We start from the raw sequence: 12,925 nt of genomic DNA on the forward strand, positions 1-12,925 counted from the left end.
TTTTTGCTGCCAAATTCTGTAGTATGATGTATTTATGTCTAGATTTAATAATGGGAATATGTATTTACTCCTATGGATATTTTTCTGAGATTAGACGATTACAAAAAGGGTGTGACGTAATGAGAAATTACACTGGATATGTAGTTGGCATATATTAAATAATTCAAATGTATAAAAAAAAAGAAAAAAAAAAAGGTGAGTAGGGAATAAAAAGTGGATTCAACCACTCTGCTTCGGTGTTGAAGTGTCCCGTGGTAGGTGAATCTCTTGGTAGACGACTTCCTTACTAATCCTTAATTAATTTCTTTTATTTATTAGAAAAAAATTAAAGAAAGAGAGAGGAAAATATTGGTTTTGGTAGGAAAAAACGAGAATGAAAATTTCAATAGCAGGACATCCGAACTGATTAGATAGATTAACATTTTCCATGACAAAAATTGATTTTTGGGAGAAAATAAAAATTAATCATTTCGTTTTAGGATGCACGGATTATTCTTTAGATCATATGGAGATACCGTTTGTTTACAAGGCTTGTCTAGTAAACGAAATGTGATATTTTCTGGACAAGTTTTTAAATGGTGTTGATTGACCTACATTTGCGAAAAAATAATGTATATGGTTATTTATACATATATAGAAGTATAGATCATAATGAATTTGAAAAGCTATTTAATTTGATTGAATGGAAGGCCAATAAATAAATATTGTGTGAAGAAGCTATCTAATTGGCATACAATTTGATTATAAAATAAATATAGTATCTCATATGATATTATATGGAGTTGAACACTTAATATGTGCGTGGGACGGGCCATCTGTATTATCAACGAACCGTAACATCAATTCGTATATGGAACCACAAATGTTTTGCAAATGCATGTTTGCTATTGTGACCAATATCATTAGATATTTAATAATGGAATCGAAAGTTATATGACATGTGGTATTCAGCAACCGCATTTCTTTTTTGTATGATTCAGCAACCGCATTAGTCATATAACAATGAACTTTATGGCCTCGTAGGCTCGTAGTCCTTCTCATTTTCTTGACCACATCGAGAAAAATCCCATCATGAAACTTTTAAAACTACTACAATCCAAGTACAGGACATGATAGGTTTGAATGATCCAACCACAGTGGTTAGAGTTAGACTGTCTTGGAATTTGTCAATTTTAAAAGCGTTTAGACGAGGTGGTTGGGAGATGCAGTTTGAAGCAAAAAAAAAAATTTAGGCGATTGCAAACACGAAAGTGCTCGAACTTGACGCTGGTGTCGTAAGTTGGAAACGCACATTTGAACCATCCCATCTTTATTTTCCCACACTTGTCTTTTTAGTTGGGCCATAGCCCATTTCATAGTTTTCATCAAATTTCTTTTAATTTTTGTCAGTGTTGGCATAAAGAAAAACTTTGTTATAACGCACAACAACAACTTAGAGAATTTTTAAGTACTTTTTAACTTTTTTGCTAACCAAAATAAAACGAATAGACAAGACAACCTACCGCTATGAAAGTATTTTCTAGCTTAATTATTAAAAGATAGGACACGTTTATAGTTTCTATTAGTTAGAAGGGAGTAATAATAGGAAGGGCTTTAGAGGGGTCTCTCTTTGGACTTTAATGGCCCAAAAACAGAATACAAGTCAAGCCATATGGGGCCACTAAAACTGCATGAGAGCTACGTGTACACACAACTGTTTCACAATATACCATTTTCACGGCTCAATTAACTTTTCTATATAAAAATTACTTTATATAGTAATCAAACGTCTTTAAGTTTTTTAAACGGTCCAATTTTCACATTTATTACAAACACCCAAAAAAAAATCTAATAGACGAGGAGAAAAATGGTAAAGCACCAGCAAGCAACGTCCTGGAAAAAACTCATACACTAAATTAATGTCTGCCTGTTTCATCATTTACCAAACTTGTTTTGTTATAGTATTAATTAAAAAGAGTTTTAAGCATTGGAACCAAAATTTAATTTTAATGACATGAAAATGTGTTGTAAGGAAGATATCTTCACATGTAATAATCTCTAGGCCTCTTAATCCTTGTCTTCCCTCATCCACTGCTTCTCTTTTTTTTTTTTTTAATAACCCATTTCATCTCTTTCCCCTTTTATGCTCTTTTCATTCTTCATCTTCTGGGGAAATTTTGAGTTTTTTTCTTTCTTTCTTGGGTATGTCAATTAAAGAGGAAGGGACTGAGATTTTTAAGGGAGGGCAACCACAATATCCTGATGATAATTAAACAACCGGAAAATTCAATAAATGAAACGCCTTTAATTGTTTTTCTTACAAAAAATTCTAAGCAGATTACTTTGGAGGAGACGACGAATCTCTCTCTCTCTCTCTCTCTCTTTTTGATTGGGATTTTTGCAGGTACAGTTTCTTCAATTCTATGTTTACCACACGATGATCGGTCTTGAATCGATTTCATTTTCTGGATCGTTTTTATGTGGAAATGGTTTTTTGTTTTAATGTGTTGATTCATTGCAATAGCTGTGAATCTCGCCCATTTTAGGGTCTCTTTCTTACGATTGGAACCTCTTTAGTGCACATAGCTGTTGTGATGAATCGGAGTGTGTTAATTAATTCATGGTTTTAAAGATACAGAGTCTTGTAAATTATCTAGACTACAATTTTGAGTTAGGACAAATTTGAGTCTGGAGATTTCCTTTGTCCGCTTTATTAGTATCTGTAGCTACATTCTCTCTTTTCTCATCTTCCGACATGATTTTGAGAAAATGTTGTAAGGACTTAGATTTTCTTTTTTTCCGTATGTCAGTGCGTCCCTTAATGAAGTTTGCTGAGTTAAGCACAAGTGTTGGTTTCTTAGTTCTTTTAAAAAGTTGTTTAATTTTGCCAGGACTCAAAGATTCTGTTACTGAGTTGCTTAACTGCTAAAGTCATGATTTTGCAAATGTTTCAGTTGTTTTCTTCCTTGTGGAGTTATCAAGATGAAGTTTTACTGTGCTTGGCAGTTTCTCTTATATGAATTTGATACATGTGAAATATGATGGATGTTTTGAAACTGATTGTTTACTAGCTGAAGTTTCAGATATTCCAACTGGCCTGGAGCTACATTTCTGAGCCTGGAGCTAAATAAGAGGCTGACCCTTTGAAATCATAATGGTAAACCGGGAATATGTTTTTTCATTCATGTTCTTACATCTTTCCAAACTCTCATCAATGGATTGTTTATTCAGTTTTTGTTTCTGCTTCTTTTTGTGTGGCTCTAGGTTTCCTCAAGAACTTAACAAATTTTCATTCGTTTCTGTCCTGGAGAGAGTTGCTGTGTTCTGTTCTGAGGTATAAATAAGTCCAATGCAAGGTCCACAAAGCACTGGTGATTCATCGACTGGAATAAATTATGCAGATGGAGAACCCATCCGTACCACCAATTCAGAGACTACTTCGAATAGCATCCTGAATCCAGTGGATGTTCAGTTTCCACACAATACTACAGGTCCAGGACGACCAACTTACCCAAGCTCTAGCTCGCATGTTGTTCAAAATCATAACTGGTGGAGTTTTGGTGAATCCAGCTCTAGATTGGGGCCTTCTGATCAGGTCAATTCCATTGGTTCAAAGACAGATCGCCAGCTTCCCTCAGACGGCTATGGATTTGAGGAAGATCAATCAGGTATCTTGTTACCTGGAGAGTCCTTTTTGCGTGGGTCAAGCTCTAATCATATGTTAGGGCATGTAAATCTGGGCAAGGACATGGACATTGGTAGTGGTCTGCAGACTTCAGGGGTCGTTATCCGCCATAATAACTGTGAGAGTTCATTGGGAAGCTCAAGTCAAACCGCAGAGGAGAGGAGCAGTGGTCCAGGCTCTTCGTTGGGTGGTCTAGGCTCATCATGCAAAAGAAAGGCTCTTGAAGGAGCTCCTAGCCATTCTTTTCCTGGTGAAAGTCATGGTTGCTTTTTTCAAACTGAGAGTGGTGCTTGGAATGAGGGTCTTGCTCAATATGATGCTTCAAGTAGCTTAAGTTTGTCTATGCCCTCACAAAATTCTCCAAATGTTAATAATCAGTCTGGTCTACCGGAACCAAGATTTGGATTGGGTGGTGGAAGAGCAGTTACAGCAAGTGCTTTTCCTTCTACAAGAAGCACTGAAACCATATCTAGACCTGGCAGGCGGTTAAATCCTGGGCAGCCACCAGAGTCAGTAGCATTCAGCTTCTCACAGTCCGGTAGTTCTGTGCGTCAGCAACAGCAGTTACCAGCAACTTCTCCTTTTGTTGACCCTCTGGATGCAAGAGCAATACCAGTTACAGGTAGCTCGAGCAGTGGTGATGGTCAGCCAAGTATGATCCACCTTCCTGCACTGACAAGAAATATACACCAATTTGCTTGGAGTGCTGCTTCCAGTTCGAGAACAAACAATATGCCTGAAGAGGGATTTGGACCACCATGGGACGCGCCAAGAATCAACTCAGAGCAGCCAGTTTTTACTACACCTGCAACTGAAACGAGAAATCCAGTGCAGGATCAATTTAGTTGGAGTTTCACTCGTGGGAACCCTAGTACATCTGGAGATTCTCCCTTTGTTCCTCGAGCAGGATCGAGTTCAGGGATCCATGGTTTGCAGCCGAATCCCACTTGGGTTACTCCCCATAATCAATCAAGAATATCAGAAGTTGCTCCGTGGTCTTTATTTCCTAGTATCGAATCTGAATCTGCTAATCATGGTACTTCGCTTCCATTACTACCCACAGGGCCTTCTGTTTCTTCGAACGAAGCTGCAGCACCGTCTGGATCTAGTAGTCGTAGTCATCGCTCTCGACAAAGAAGATCAGGATTGTTACTGGAAAGGCAAAATGAGCATCTCCATTTGCGTCACTTAGGAAGAAGTTTAGCTGCTGATAATGATGGAAGGAACCGGCTGATTTCCGAGGTCTGTATTATCATTCATTGTTTCACACTATCCTTCAATGTGGGAACCTTTTTGGTTATATGAACTCTTTAGCAGTTTAGCTGGTGTGGCATTTGTCTCATTGAAAGTCAATTATTTGTTGATGGTATTTACTGATTTCTAGTAATTTCAGTCACTCAGTTGGTACTCTCTTGTTTATTGGCAGATACGGCAGGTGTTGAGTGCCATGCGAAGAGGGGAGAATTTACGGTTTGAGGTATGATCTTGTCACACAACTGATTTCAATCAATCCCTCTTAATATCAGTTAATAGGTCAAATCATAATGCACTTTTTGTCTTCAAGTGTTAGTTTTAGATTTTCAGTATATTGGTATACGTGATCTCTGTCGACATCTAAGTTGTGTACCATCTTTGTGGCTGTACTGTATTTACTGTTGCTAATATTATTGGTCTCACGTTGGAGTAAACGCAGTCAGAAGCAGCAATTCGCTATCATCTTTTGGCATTTGTATAAACGAAATGTAGCGCAAGTTCCTCTACACTAGCATTTTGTTTTTGGATCATGATTTTCATTTGGTGATTTGATAGGATTATATGGTATTCGATCCACTGATCTACCAAGGTATGGCCGAGATGCATGATAGGCATCGGGATATGCGTCTTGATGTTGATAACATGTCGTATGAGGTGAGTGTTCATTTTCTTTTGCCATTTTATCTCGATGTACCCATTTTTTCCAACAAGGTTCGTTTGGGAATGTAGGAGCTATTGGCACTTGGGGAACGCATAGGAGATGTGAGCACTGGTCTAAGCGAAGAGGTGATCCTGAAAGCAATGAAACAGCACAAACATACATCTTCCGCTGCTGGATCTCACCAGGACATGGAGCCTTGCTGTGTCTGTCAGGTATGACCTGAAATTACTCTTATACCGAAGTCTTATATGCGGCTCCTTGGACCTGTTGCTTCGTCTAGCAATACTCTCATGGCTGTTTGTTTGCAACAAATTCACCTGTTTATCATAGTAAATGTGGTCTAGCCAAAACAGGAGTAATGTATTAGCACATAGATAGATGCCTGCCCACAATTTATCACATTTTCTTGTGACATTACACTAAACCGTCCATGTGTGTAACATGGGTTGGTTAGGTTAATCTATCTTTCCCATTTTTGAGCTGAAACTCAGCTTTAACGCGAAGCTGATGTGAAAACCTTGATGCCTTTTTAACAGGAGGAGTATGCAGAAGGCGATGATCTTGGAACCCTGGGATGTGGTCATGAATTTCACACTGCCTGCGTCAAGCAATGGCTGATGCTCAAGAATCTCTGCCCAATTTGTAAGACTGTGGCTTTATCGACATAAAAGCACCGGTCCTTCACCCTCGTCCTCTTTCCCTATCTCCTCCCAACCCATTGTTATCCTTGAAATGAAAGAAAAAAAAGGAGAAAAAGAGATCGCGAAGAGCTCGGTTCTGTCTCACCCGCGTTGATATTAAGAGAGAGTTGAAACAAGGAAGGGCGTGTGATGAATGATCCCTGTGTAGAAGCATCATGTTGGATTACATAGGAGAAGAGAATAAAAACTGTCATTTTACTCAATCTTCTGAATTGTTGGATTATGATATGATAAGTCATTGTTTATTATCAGTCTCAACAGGAATCTGAGGTACTATTTATTTAAAGATTCTGCATTTGAGAGTCATTGCTCTTTAGCTATTATATTTTTCAGGTATTTTTTGTTGATCCGTTATCGTTTGGTTGTTGTTGTGGTAAATGACCAATAAATGAATTCCTTTGTAAAAAAGAAAAAAAAAAAGATGGTTTATTATAAAAAGCAAACACGCTCGGTGGGGATCGAACCCACAATCGTCTGATTAGAAGTCAGACGCCTTATCCATTGGGCCACGAGCGCCTTTTTAATGTCGGTATCAATCAATATTTTATTTATCTACTTACAAAAAGTTTCTAACCAGTCAACAGATGTATTGTTGTTAACTGTAAGAAGTAGTTGGCCATTAACTAGCTTTGGTAGCTAATATATTGATATATGAAAGTTTTATGTAATTTATTTGAAAATGCTTATTGGTTAAAAGTTGTTTACATTCTAAAGACACCAAATCGAGTATCTTCTAAAGGACGGTTTGAAGCAGCAGAGAGACAAAGTCCCAAAACCTTTCTGGTATCACAAGGATCAATCACTCCATCATCCCAAAGCCTCGCCGTCGAGAAGTAAGGATTTGCCTCTCTCTCATACGCATCCACCGTTTTCTTCTTGAACGCTTCTTCCTCTTCCTCAGTCCACTGCATCACAAATAAAACGCAGATTCATTTCTCTCTCATCGATGTTGAACAAAACAGAGTTGAACAATCTGTTTAGACTTTAGAGAATGTTTTATTCAGTACCTTGATTCCTTGTCTCTTCTTGGTAGCCCTTTCAATCTGAGTTAAAACACCCGCAGCCTGCAAAGTTTTCGCCCAAGACAATAACAACGTCAAACGAATCCACAACCAAAAATGCATCAAACAAAAGGTACCCAAACTGAATTAAAAATGAATTTTGGTTTTCTCAGTACACTTTTGTTCTGTTACACTACTAATCAGATTATATACATATTTTGATTCAGTGTGGTTTCGGTTTAAACACTTCGGTTCGGTATGGTTTACCTGAGCGCCGCCCATGATGCCAATTCTGGCGTTTGGCCAAATGAACATAAAATCTGGACTGTATGCACGCCCACACATTGCATAGTTTCCAGCACCAAAGCTTGCACCTGTTATAATTGTAATCTTTGGTACCTGAATGAAGATCCGAGCTTAGATTCTGGCATATCCTTATCAAATATCTCGGACTCTTAACCAAGAATTAAACATACCTTAGCACAGGATACTGCCATCACCATTTTCGCTCCAGCTTTGGCAATGCCATTGGCCTCAGCTCTTGAACCCACCTATAAGTAAAAACGGAGCAAGTAAGATAGATAGAGAAACTCTTATATAGCCACATGTTAGAACACAACACAAACACTTTAATTACCATAAAGCCTGTGATGTTTTGGAGGAAAACAAGAGGAATTTTTCGTTGGGAACATAATTCGATGAAGTGAGCTCCTTTTAGTGCAGATTCATTGAACAGTATGCCATTGTTCCCGATAATTCCTACCGTCTGACCATAAATCCTAGCAAAACCAGTCACAAGCGTCTGCCAAAAAGAAGTTCCACATAAGAAACGTAAAAAAGTTAGAATTTGGATAAAAATATAAGGCGTATAACATTATCTCACAGTGCCGTATTGTTTCTTGAACTCGTCAAATTCACTTCCATCAACAATCCGAGCAATAATAGACCGCACATCAAATTGCTGCTTGTGATCTACTGGAGCAATGGAGCGAAGCTCGTTTATGTCATAGAGCGGTTCCTTGTATACAAGATTTTTGCTTCCAAATGTTCCTTCCATCCCCTGTTTTGCAGCCATGTGCAAATTCTTGACAATGTTTCTTCCAATAGCGAGTCCATGTAGCTCGTCTGCAATATTAGAGCAGCTTCTTAAGGTCTAAACTCTAAAACATGATTGTTGTATTCATATAAATTGCAGAAAAGAGATGAATATACCTTGAGCGAAATAATCTGACACACCGGACACAGTACAGTGAACCGTGGCGCCTCCTAAATCCTCAGCTGAAACTTCTTCTCCTGTAGCAGCCTGTTCAAAAGCTTTTTCATTTAGCTTTACATTCTCAAGAAACTAATTAAGACAAGAACGGGAGAGAGAAAGTAACGTGGGAATTGACCTTGACAAGTGGAGGTCCTGCCAAAAATATGGTACCATTCCCTTTGACCATTACACTTTCATCAGCCATGGCAGGAATATAGGCACCACCAGCAGTGCAGGAGCCTAAAACAATGGCGATTTGTGGAATTCCATCAGATGACATAACCGATTCGTTGTAGAAAACCCTACCGAAATTCTCCTTGTCAGGGAAAACCTCGGCCTGTTTTGGAAGGTAAGCACCACCACTATCAACAAGATATATGCAAGGGAGTCTACACCGAGCAGCAATCTCTTGTGCCCTGAGATGTTTCTTGATAGTAATGGGATAATAAGTCCCTCCTTTGACAGTAGGATCATTTGCCATAAACATACAAAGACGGCCATGAATTGGTCCAATCCCTGTGATTATCCCACCTGAAGGTAAAGGCTCCTCATACAATTCATGTCCTGCAAGCTTCAAACATATTCATATCCGGTAAGCAGAGAAATCAAACAAGTTTTAGATCAATGCCAATTCTACAATCATGGGCCATATAGAGCGTACAAACACAAATGCTAAATCTGTTTCTAGCAATGGTGCAGCGCCAAAGCAATCAATACAAGCAGAGGAATCAAACTTAGATTGCAACAACACTCTCCTTTCATGATATTCACTAATGCAGTACTAATCAACAATAAACTCTAGATTGCAAATGTAAATTGATGAAACAAAATTGGAATGAAGAAAACAAAACCTGAGAGAGCTCCAAAAAGGAAGAACCAGGATCAAGAAGCCGATCAATCCTTTCTCTAGGCAAAAGCTTGTTTCTGCTTCTGTTCCTCTTCACCGCTTCCTCTCCACCGCCGGCCAACACCTAGAAAACTCCACCGAGAAACACTTATATCAATCACCTGCAAACAATTAAGAAACGAATCGATAAATGAGATGGTTTTACCTTTTTGATGTGGGAACGAAGCTCCGATAAGATCCCTTCCATGGCGATCGAGTTACTAGAAAAAGCCTCCGAATTTCTATCGACTCCGTCAGGTAGAACGCCCACGCAGAAACCCTTCTGTAGTCCCCGGAAAAATCGAAAAGGATCGGGCCGAGAATCGGTTCCTGGTCGGATCCGCCATTGTTGAATACTAGTAAGCTCTTCAGAAACTGAAACTACTCTTATCCTTAAAATTCTCAACATTTTCGTTTTCTTCTCACTCTCTCTCAAAAATGATTTCACTTATACACACTCTGTTCTGACTACTTGATTGTCTGTAATTCATATCCAACCCAAACCAAAAAGAAACGAGGAGATAAGCTCAAGGAAACAAATATACTATTTTTATAAATCATTTTCGTTTCATTTCTTTAGGTGAGAGTCGTGTGTGACATTCTCACAGTGAAAAGCACAGTTTTTGTTACATTTTCGGGGAAAAAAATGAATCTTTATCCAATGATACGACGACGTTTTTAGCCTTCTTCGAGAAGTGTAGAGTAGATAAGACACTCTAACTCTCCGTCTAGCGGCGGGATTTTCAGGCTGCTGCATTAGCAATCGGCAATGGGGTCCTTAGGTTTTTCGATTTCAATGATAGCTTCGTTGAGTCCAACTTTGATGGAGTCGAGTCTTATCTCTTCTATTGGTTGTGTCTCGACGATTGTTGCTCCTAGTTTGTCTTCAGTCTCTGTGGTTTCTTCTTCACCAGGGACAAGAAGGAGGGGCCGAAATTTAAGGCTCAGATCTTCCATGTCACCAAGTATGGTAACAACGTCAGGTTCCGATGTTGGCGTCGTGTCTTCTGCAACTACTAGAAAGGTTTCTCTTTTTCTCTTGTTACTTATAACTCTAAAGTCTCCAGCTTGTTTGTGTAGAGAGATTGAGATTGGAGATGACTGAGAAACTATGTAGGTGCTTGTTCCAATTGGATATGGTACGGAGGAAATAGAAGCTGTTGTGTTAGTTGATGTTTTACGGCGAGCTGGGGCAGAGGTCACTGTTGCTTCTGTAGAGCAGAAACTAGACATTGAAGCATCCTCAGGGACCAGATTGGTTGCTGATGTTCTTATCTCGAAATGCGCTGACCAAGTTTATGATCTAGTGGCTTTGCCGGTAATCTCGAAATGTGCTGATTCATATCTGTTTCATTGATCTCTAATGTGTTCTGAATCGTTTTCATGATCTGAAAATACAAATTGTAAAGGGAGGCATGCCTGGTGCTGTTAGGTTAAGAGACTGTAAAATTCTTGAGAAGATCATGAAGAGACAAGCTGAAGATAAGCGGTTATACGGGGCTATATCCATGGCTCCAGCTATTACTCTTCTTCCATGGGGACTTTTGACAAGAAAGAGGGTATAAATCGAAAGGCTTCGACTGTATGTCAGCTAGTAACTAATCTTTTGTCTTCATGTTTTGATTTCTAAACTTGGTGTAGTTCATCGTGCAAGACAACGGGACATCCTGCTTTTTTCGGGAAGCTTCCTACATTCTGGGCTGTTAAGACAAACATTCAGATTTCAGGGGAGCTTACAACTAGCCGTGGACCCGGCACTTCTTTTCAGTTTGCTCTTTCCTTGGCGGAACAGCTGTTCGGAGAAACCACAGCCAAGTCAGTCGAAGAGTTTCTGGTCTTTATCCTATTCACTTATACTTTTCTGGATCATTCTTTTCTTTATCCATCTCGGTATATAACAATCTTTTCACAGTCTTCTTTTTCAATCATTTCTCCAGCTTCTGCGTGATGGTTACCAGAATCCTAAGAACAAAGAGTTCAGTAGCATTGACTGGTCTTTAGACCACACACCTCGTGTAAGTCGCATGAAGCTAAGACCAATGCATTTCCATGTAATCTCTTGATAGATGATGAGAACTGATTTGGTTTTAATTTTATCTTCTATACCTATGGGGTGCTAATTTTCTTTTATCCATTCCTTCTTCTTTCACACTCATTTAATTTTGAAGGCTGAAAAAGTTGGCTGATTCTAAGAACATCTCATTTTATTTTGAAAGCTGAGAAAGTTGGATCATCTGCAATTTTATCCATTCCCTCTTCCTTTAAACAATATGTTTTTATTTGATGCGGAACTAGTTTTAATAATGCAAATAAATCCAGGTTCTTATCTCGGTAGCCAACGGGTCTGAAGAGGTTGAAGTGGTCACAATTGCAGATGTTCTTAGAAGAGCCAAAGTAGATGTCACTGTTGCATCAGTTGAACGATCTTTGCGGATTACGGCATCTCAAGGCACCAAAATTATCACCGACAAATTGATTGGTGAAGCTGCTGAGTCATCATATGATCTAATCGTTCTTCCGGTAAGACTTCAAGCAAAAGCCTGCGTGCCTCTCATTAATAATTTCATACCATTTGGCTAGTTCACAACTTTTTTAGATAAATCTTGCTATATACATGTTCCAATATAACTCATATGGCATGTCAAATCAATGTGCTTAGGAGAAGCTTTTAGACAAACTACAACTTTTGGTTGTTGCATGGTGAGAAATTTGATTTCTTTTCTTTGATGGAAATTCCCTAGGGAGGCCATACTGGCTCAGAACGTCTGCAGAAGTCCAAAATTCTGAAGAAACTGCTCAGGGAACAACATAAATCTGGGCGAATATATGGAGCTGCCAACTCTTCATCTACCGTCCTACATAAACATGGTTTACTCAAGGTAAGGTTAAGATAATTATTGTTCTTTTCTTTGTCGTAGACATGGACAAACCGCAAACGCCATACACGGTTTGAATCCTATTTCAGGAGAAGAGAACGACTGTGTATCCTTCAGAGACAGACGGGCCTATGAATCAACAAATGATCGAAGGAGCAGAAGTTGTTATAGATGGAAACGTGATTACAAGTTTGGGGCTCGCAACTGTTACCAAATTTTCCCTGGCTATTGTTAGCAAGCTGTTTGGACATGCTAGAGCAAGGAGTGTTTCAGAAGGGCTTGTGCATGAGTATCCAAGGCATTAAACACCGTTTGAAAGCATCTTGTTCAAGAAACACAGTTAGAAGATGTCTCATTTCTGATCTTAAACCGAAATCTTGCGTTCCAATGGTATCTCAACTCCAGAGACTTGTCACCAGTATCATCTGTTCAACTTTGAGGCACCTTATCCTGAAGCTGGATGATATCTACAAGAGTTTTGCCAATTTAGTTGTGTATCTAATTTTGTTCGCCCAGTAGGATATACCAGATGTTGATGCTAAACTTGATGTTTCAGTTCTTCTTTTCACTCTCTTATACAAGTTTATAAAGTTGTTGACGTGGTGCCAAATTAGACTCTAGAGAGAG

At 38.9% G+C, this 12,925-nt stretch overlaps 3 protein-coding genes and 1 non-coding gene across 7 annotated transcripts; 2 read left to right on the forward strand and 2 right to left on the reverse strand.

The window, feature by feature from the left end:
- Nucleotides 1-1,848: 1,848 nt before the first annotated feature.
- LOC9305250 (E3 ubiquitin-protein ligase MBR2) lies at nt 1,849-6,616 on the forward strand. 3 transcript variants are annotated; one of them, XM_021018806.1, is made up of 7 exons: nt 1,849-2,383; nt 3,051-3,136; nt 3,244-4,906; nt 5,091-5,141; nt 5,474-5,572; nt 5,648-5,791; nt 6,116-6,616. In XM_021018806.1, the coding sequence occupies exons 3-7, from the start codon at nt 3,329-3,331 to the stop codon at nt 6,245-6,247; spliced, it is 2,004 nt and encodes a 667-aa protein (XP_020874465.1). In that variant the 5' UTR covers nt 1,849-2,383; nt 3,051-3,136; nt 3,244-3,328; the 3' UTR covers nt 6,248-6,616. The 3 variants fall into 3 exon arrangements, with proteins under 3 accessions (XP_020874465.1, XP_020874464.1, XP_020874463.1); XM_021018805.1 differs by having other exon boundaries at nt 3,057-3,136; XM_021018804.1 differs by having other exon boundaries at nt 3,063-3,136.
- Nucleotides 6,617-6,723: 107 nt separating this feature from the next.
- TRNAR-UCU lies at nt 6,724-6,796 on the reverse strand. The gene has a single exon. It is a non-coding gene; the product is annotated as a tRNA-Arg (tRNA).
- Nucleotides 6,797-6,924: 128 nt separating this feature from the next.
- On the reverse strand, nt 6,925-10,082 carry LOC9303210 (methylcrotonoyl-CoA carboxylase beta chain, mitochondrial). Its single transcript, XM_021018807.1, has 10 exons — nt 9,589-10,082; nt 9,388-9,507; nt 8,673-9,107; nt 8,494-8,584; nt 8,165-8,406; nt 7,919-8,083; nt 7,758-7,832; nt 7,549-7,680; nt 7,288-7,344; nt 6,925-7,185 (listed from the first exon to the last, which is right to left on the reverse strand). Exons 1-10 carry the CDS (start codon nt 9,829-9,831, stop codon nt 6,982-6,984), a joined length of 1,764 nt encoding a protein of 587 aa, XP_020874466.1. The 5' UTR covers nt 9,832-10,082; the 3' UTR covers nt 6,925-6,981.
- Nucleotides 10,064-12,896, forward strand: LOC9305251 (protein DJ-1 homolog C). 2 transcript variants are annotated; one of them, XM_002867092.2, is made up of 8 exons: nt 10,064-10,446; nt 10,540-10,740; nt 10,832-10,981; nt 11,077-11,256; nt 11,360-11,437; nt 11,742-11,942; nt 12,164-12,301; nt 12,388-12,896. In XM_002867092.2, the coding sequence occupies exons 1-8, from the start codon at nt 10,192-10,194 to the stop codon at nt 12,601-12,603; spliced, it is 1,419 nt and encodes a 472-aa protein (XP_002867138.1). In that variant the 5' UTR covers nt 10,064-10,191; the 3' UTR covers nt 12,604-12,896. The 2 variants fall into 2 exon arrangements, 1 of the variants encoding a protein (XP_002867138.1); XR_002330577.1 differs by having other exon boundaries at nt 10,159-10,446; nt 11,064-11,256.
- Nucleotides 12,897-12,925: the final 29 nt, after the last annotated feature.

This window comes from Arabidopsis lyrata (genome assembly GCF_000004255.2).
Source record: "Arabidopsis lyrata subsp. lyrata unplaced genomic scaffold ARALYscaffold_7, whole genome shotgun sequence".
NCBI classification, from domain to species: Eukaryota; Viridiplantae; Streptophyta; class Magnoliopsida; order Brassicales; family Brassicaceae; genus Arabidopsis; species Arabidopsis lyrata.

Bases quoted from the DNA above. Each gene is read 5' to 3' on its own strand.
- LOC9303210 (XM_021018807.1), bottom strand. From the start codon at position 9,831: ATGTTGAGAATTTTAAGGATAAGAGTAGTTTCAGTTTCTGAAGAGCTT. The intron at 9,508-9,588 runs GTAAAACCATCT...GGAGTTTTCTAG, and splicing joins TTCGTTCCCACATCAAAAAG to GTGTTGGCCGGCGGTGGAGA. The intron at 8,407-8,493 runs GTATATTCATCT...CTAATATTGCAG, and splicing joins GTCAGATTATTTCGCTCAAG to ACGAGCTACATGGACTCGCT.
- LOC9305250 (XM_021018806.1), top strand. From the start codon at position 3,329: ATGCAAGGTCCACAAAGCACTGGTGATTCATCGACTGGAATAAATTAT. The intron at 4,907-5,090 runs GTCTGTATTATC...GTTTATTGGCAG, and splicing joins GGAACCGGCTGATTTCCGAG to ATACGGCAGGTGTTGAGTGC. The intron at 5,142-5,473 runs GTATGATCTTGT...GTGATTTGATAG, and splicing joins GGGAGAATTTACGGTTTGAG to GATTATATGGTATTCGATCC.
- LOC9305251 (XM_002867092.2), top strand. From the start codon at position 10,192: ATGGGGTCCTTAGGTTTTTCGATTTCAATGATAGCTTCGTTGAGTCCA. The intron at 10,982-11,076 runs GTATAAATCGAA...TCATCGTGCAAG, and splicing joins GACTTTTGACAAGAAAGAGG to ACAACGGGACATCCTGCTTT. The intron at 11,438-11,741 runs GTAAGTCGCATG...AAATAAATCCAG, and splicing joins CTTTAGACCACACACCTCGT to GTTCTTATCTCGGTAGCCAA.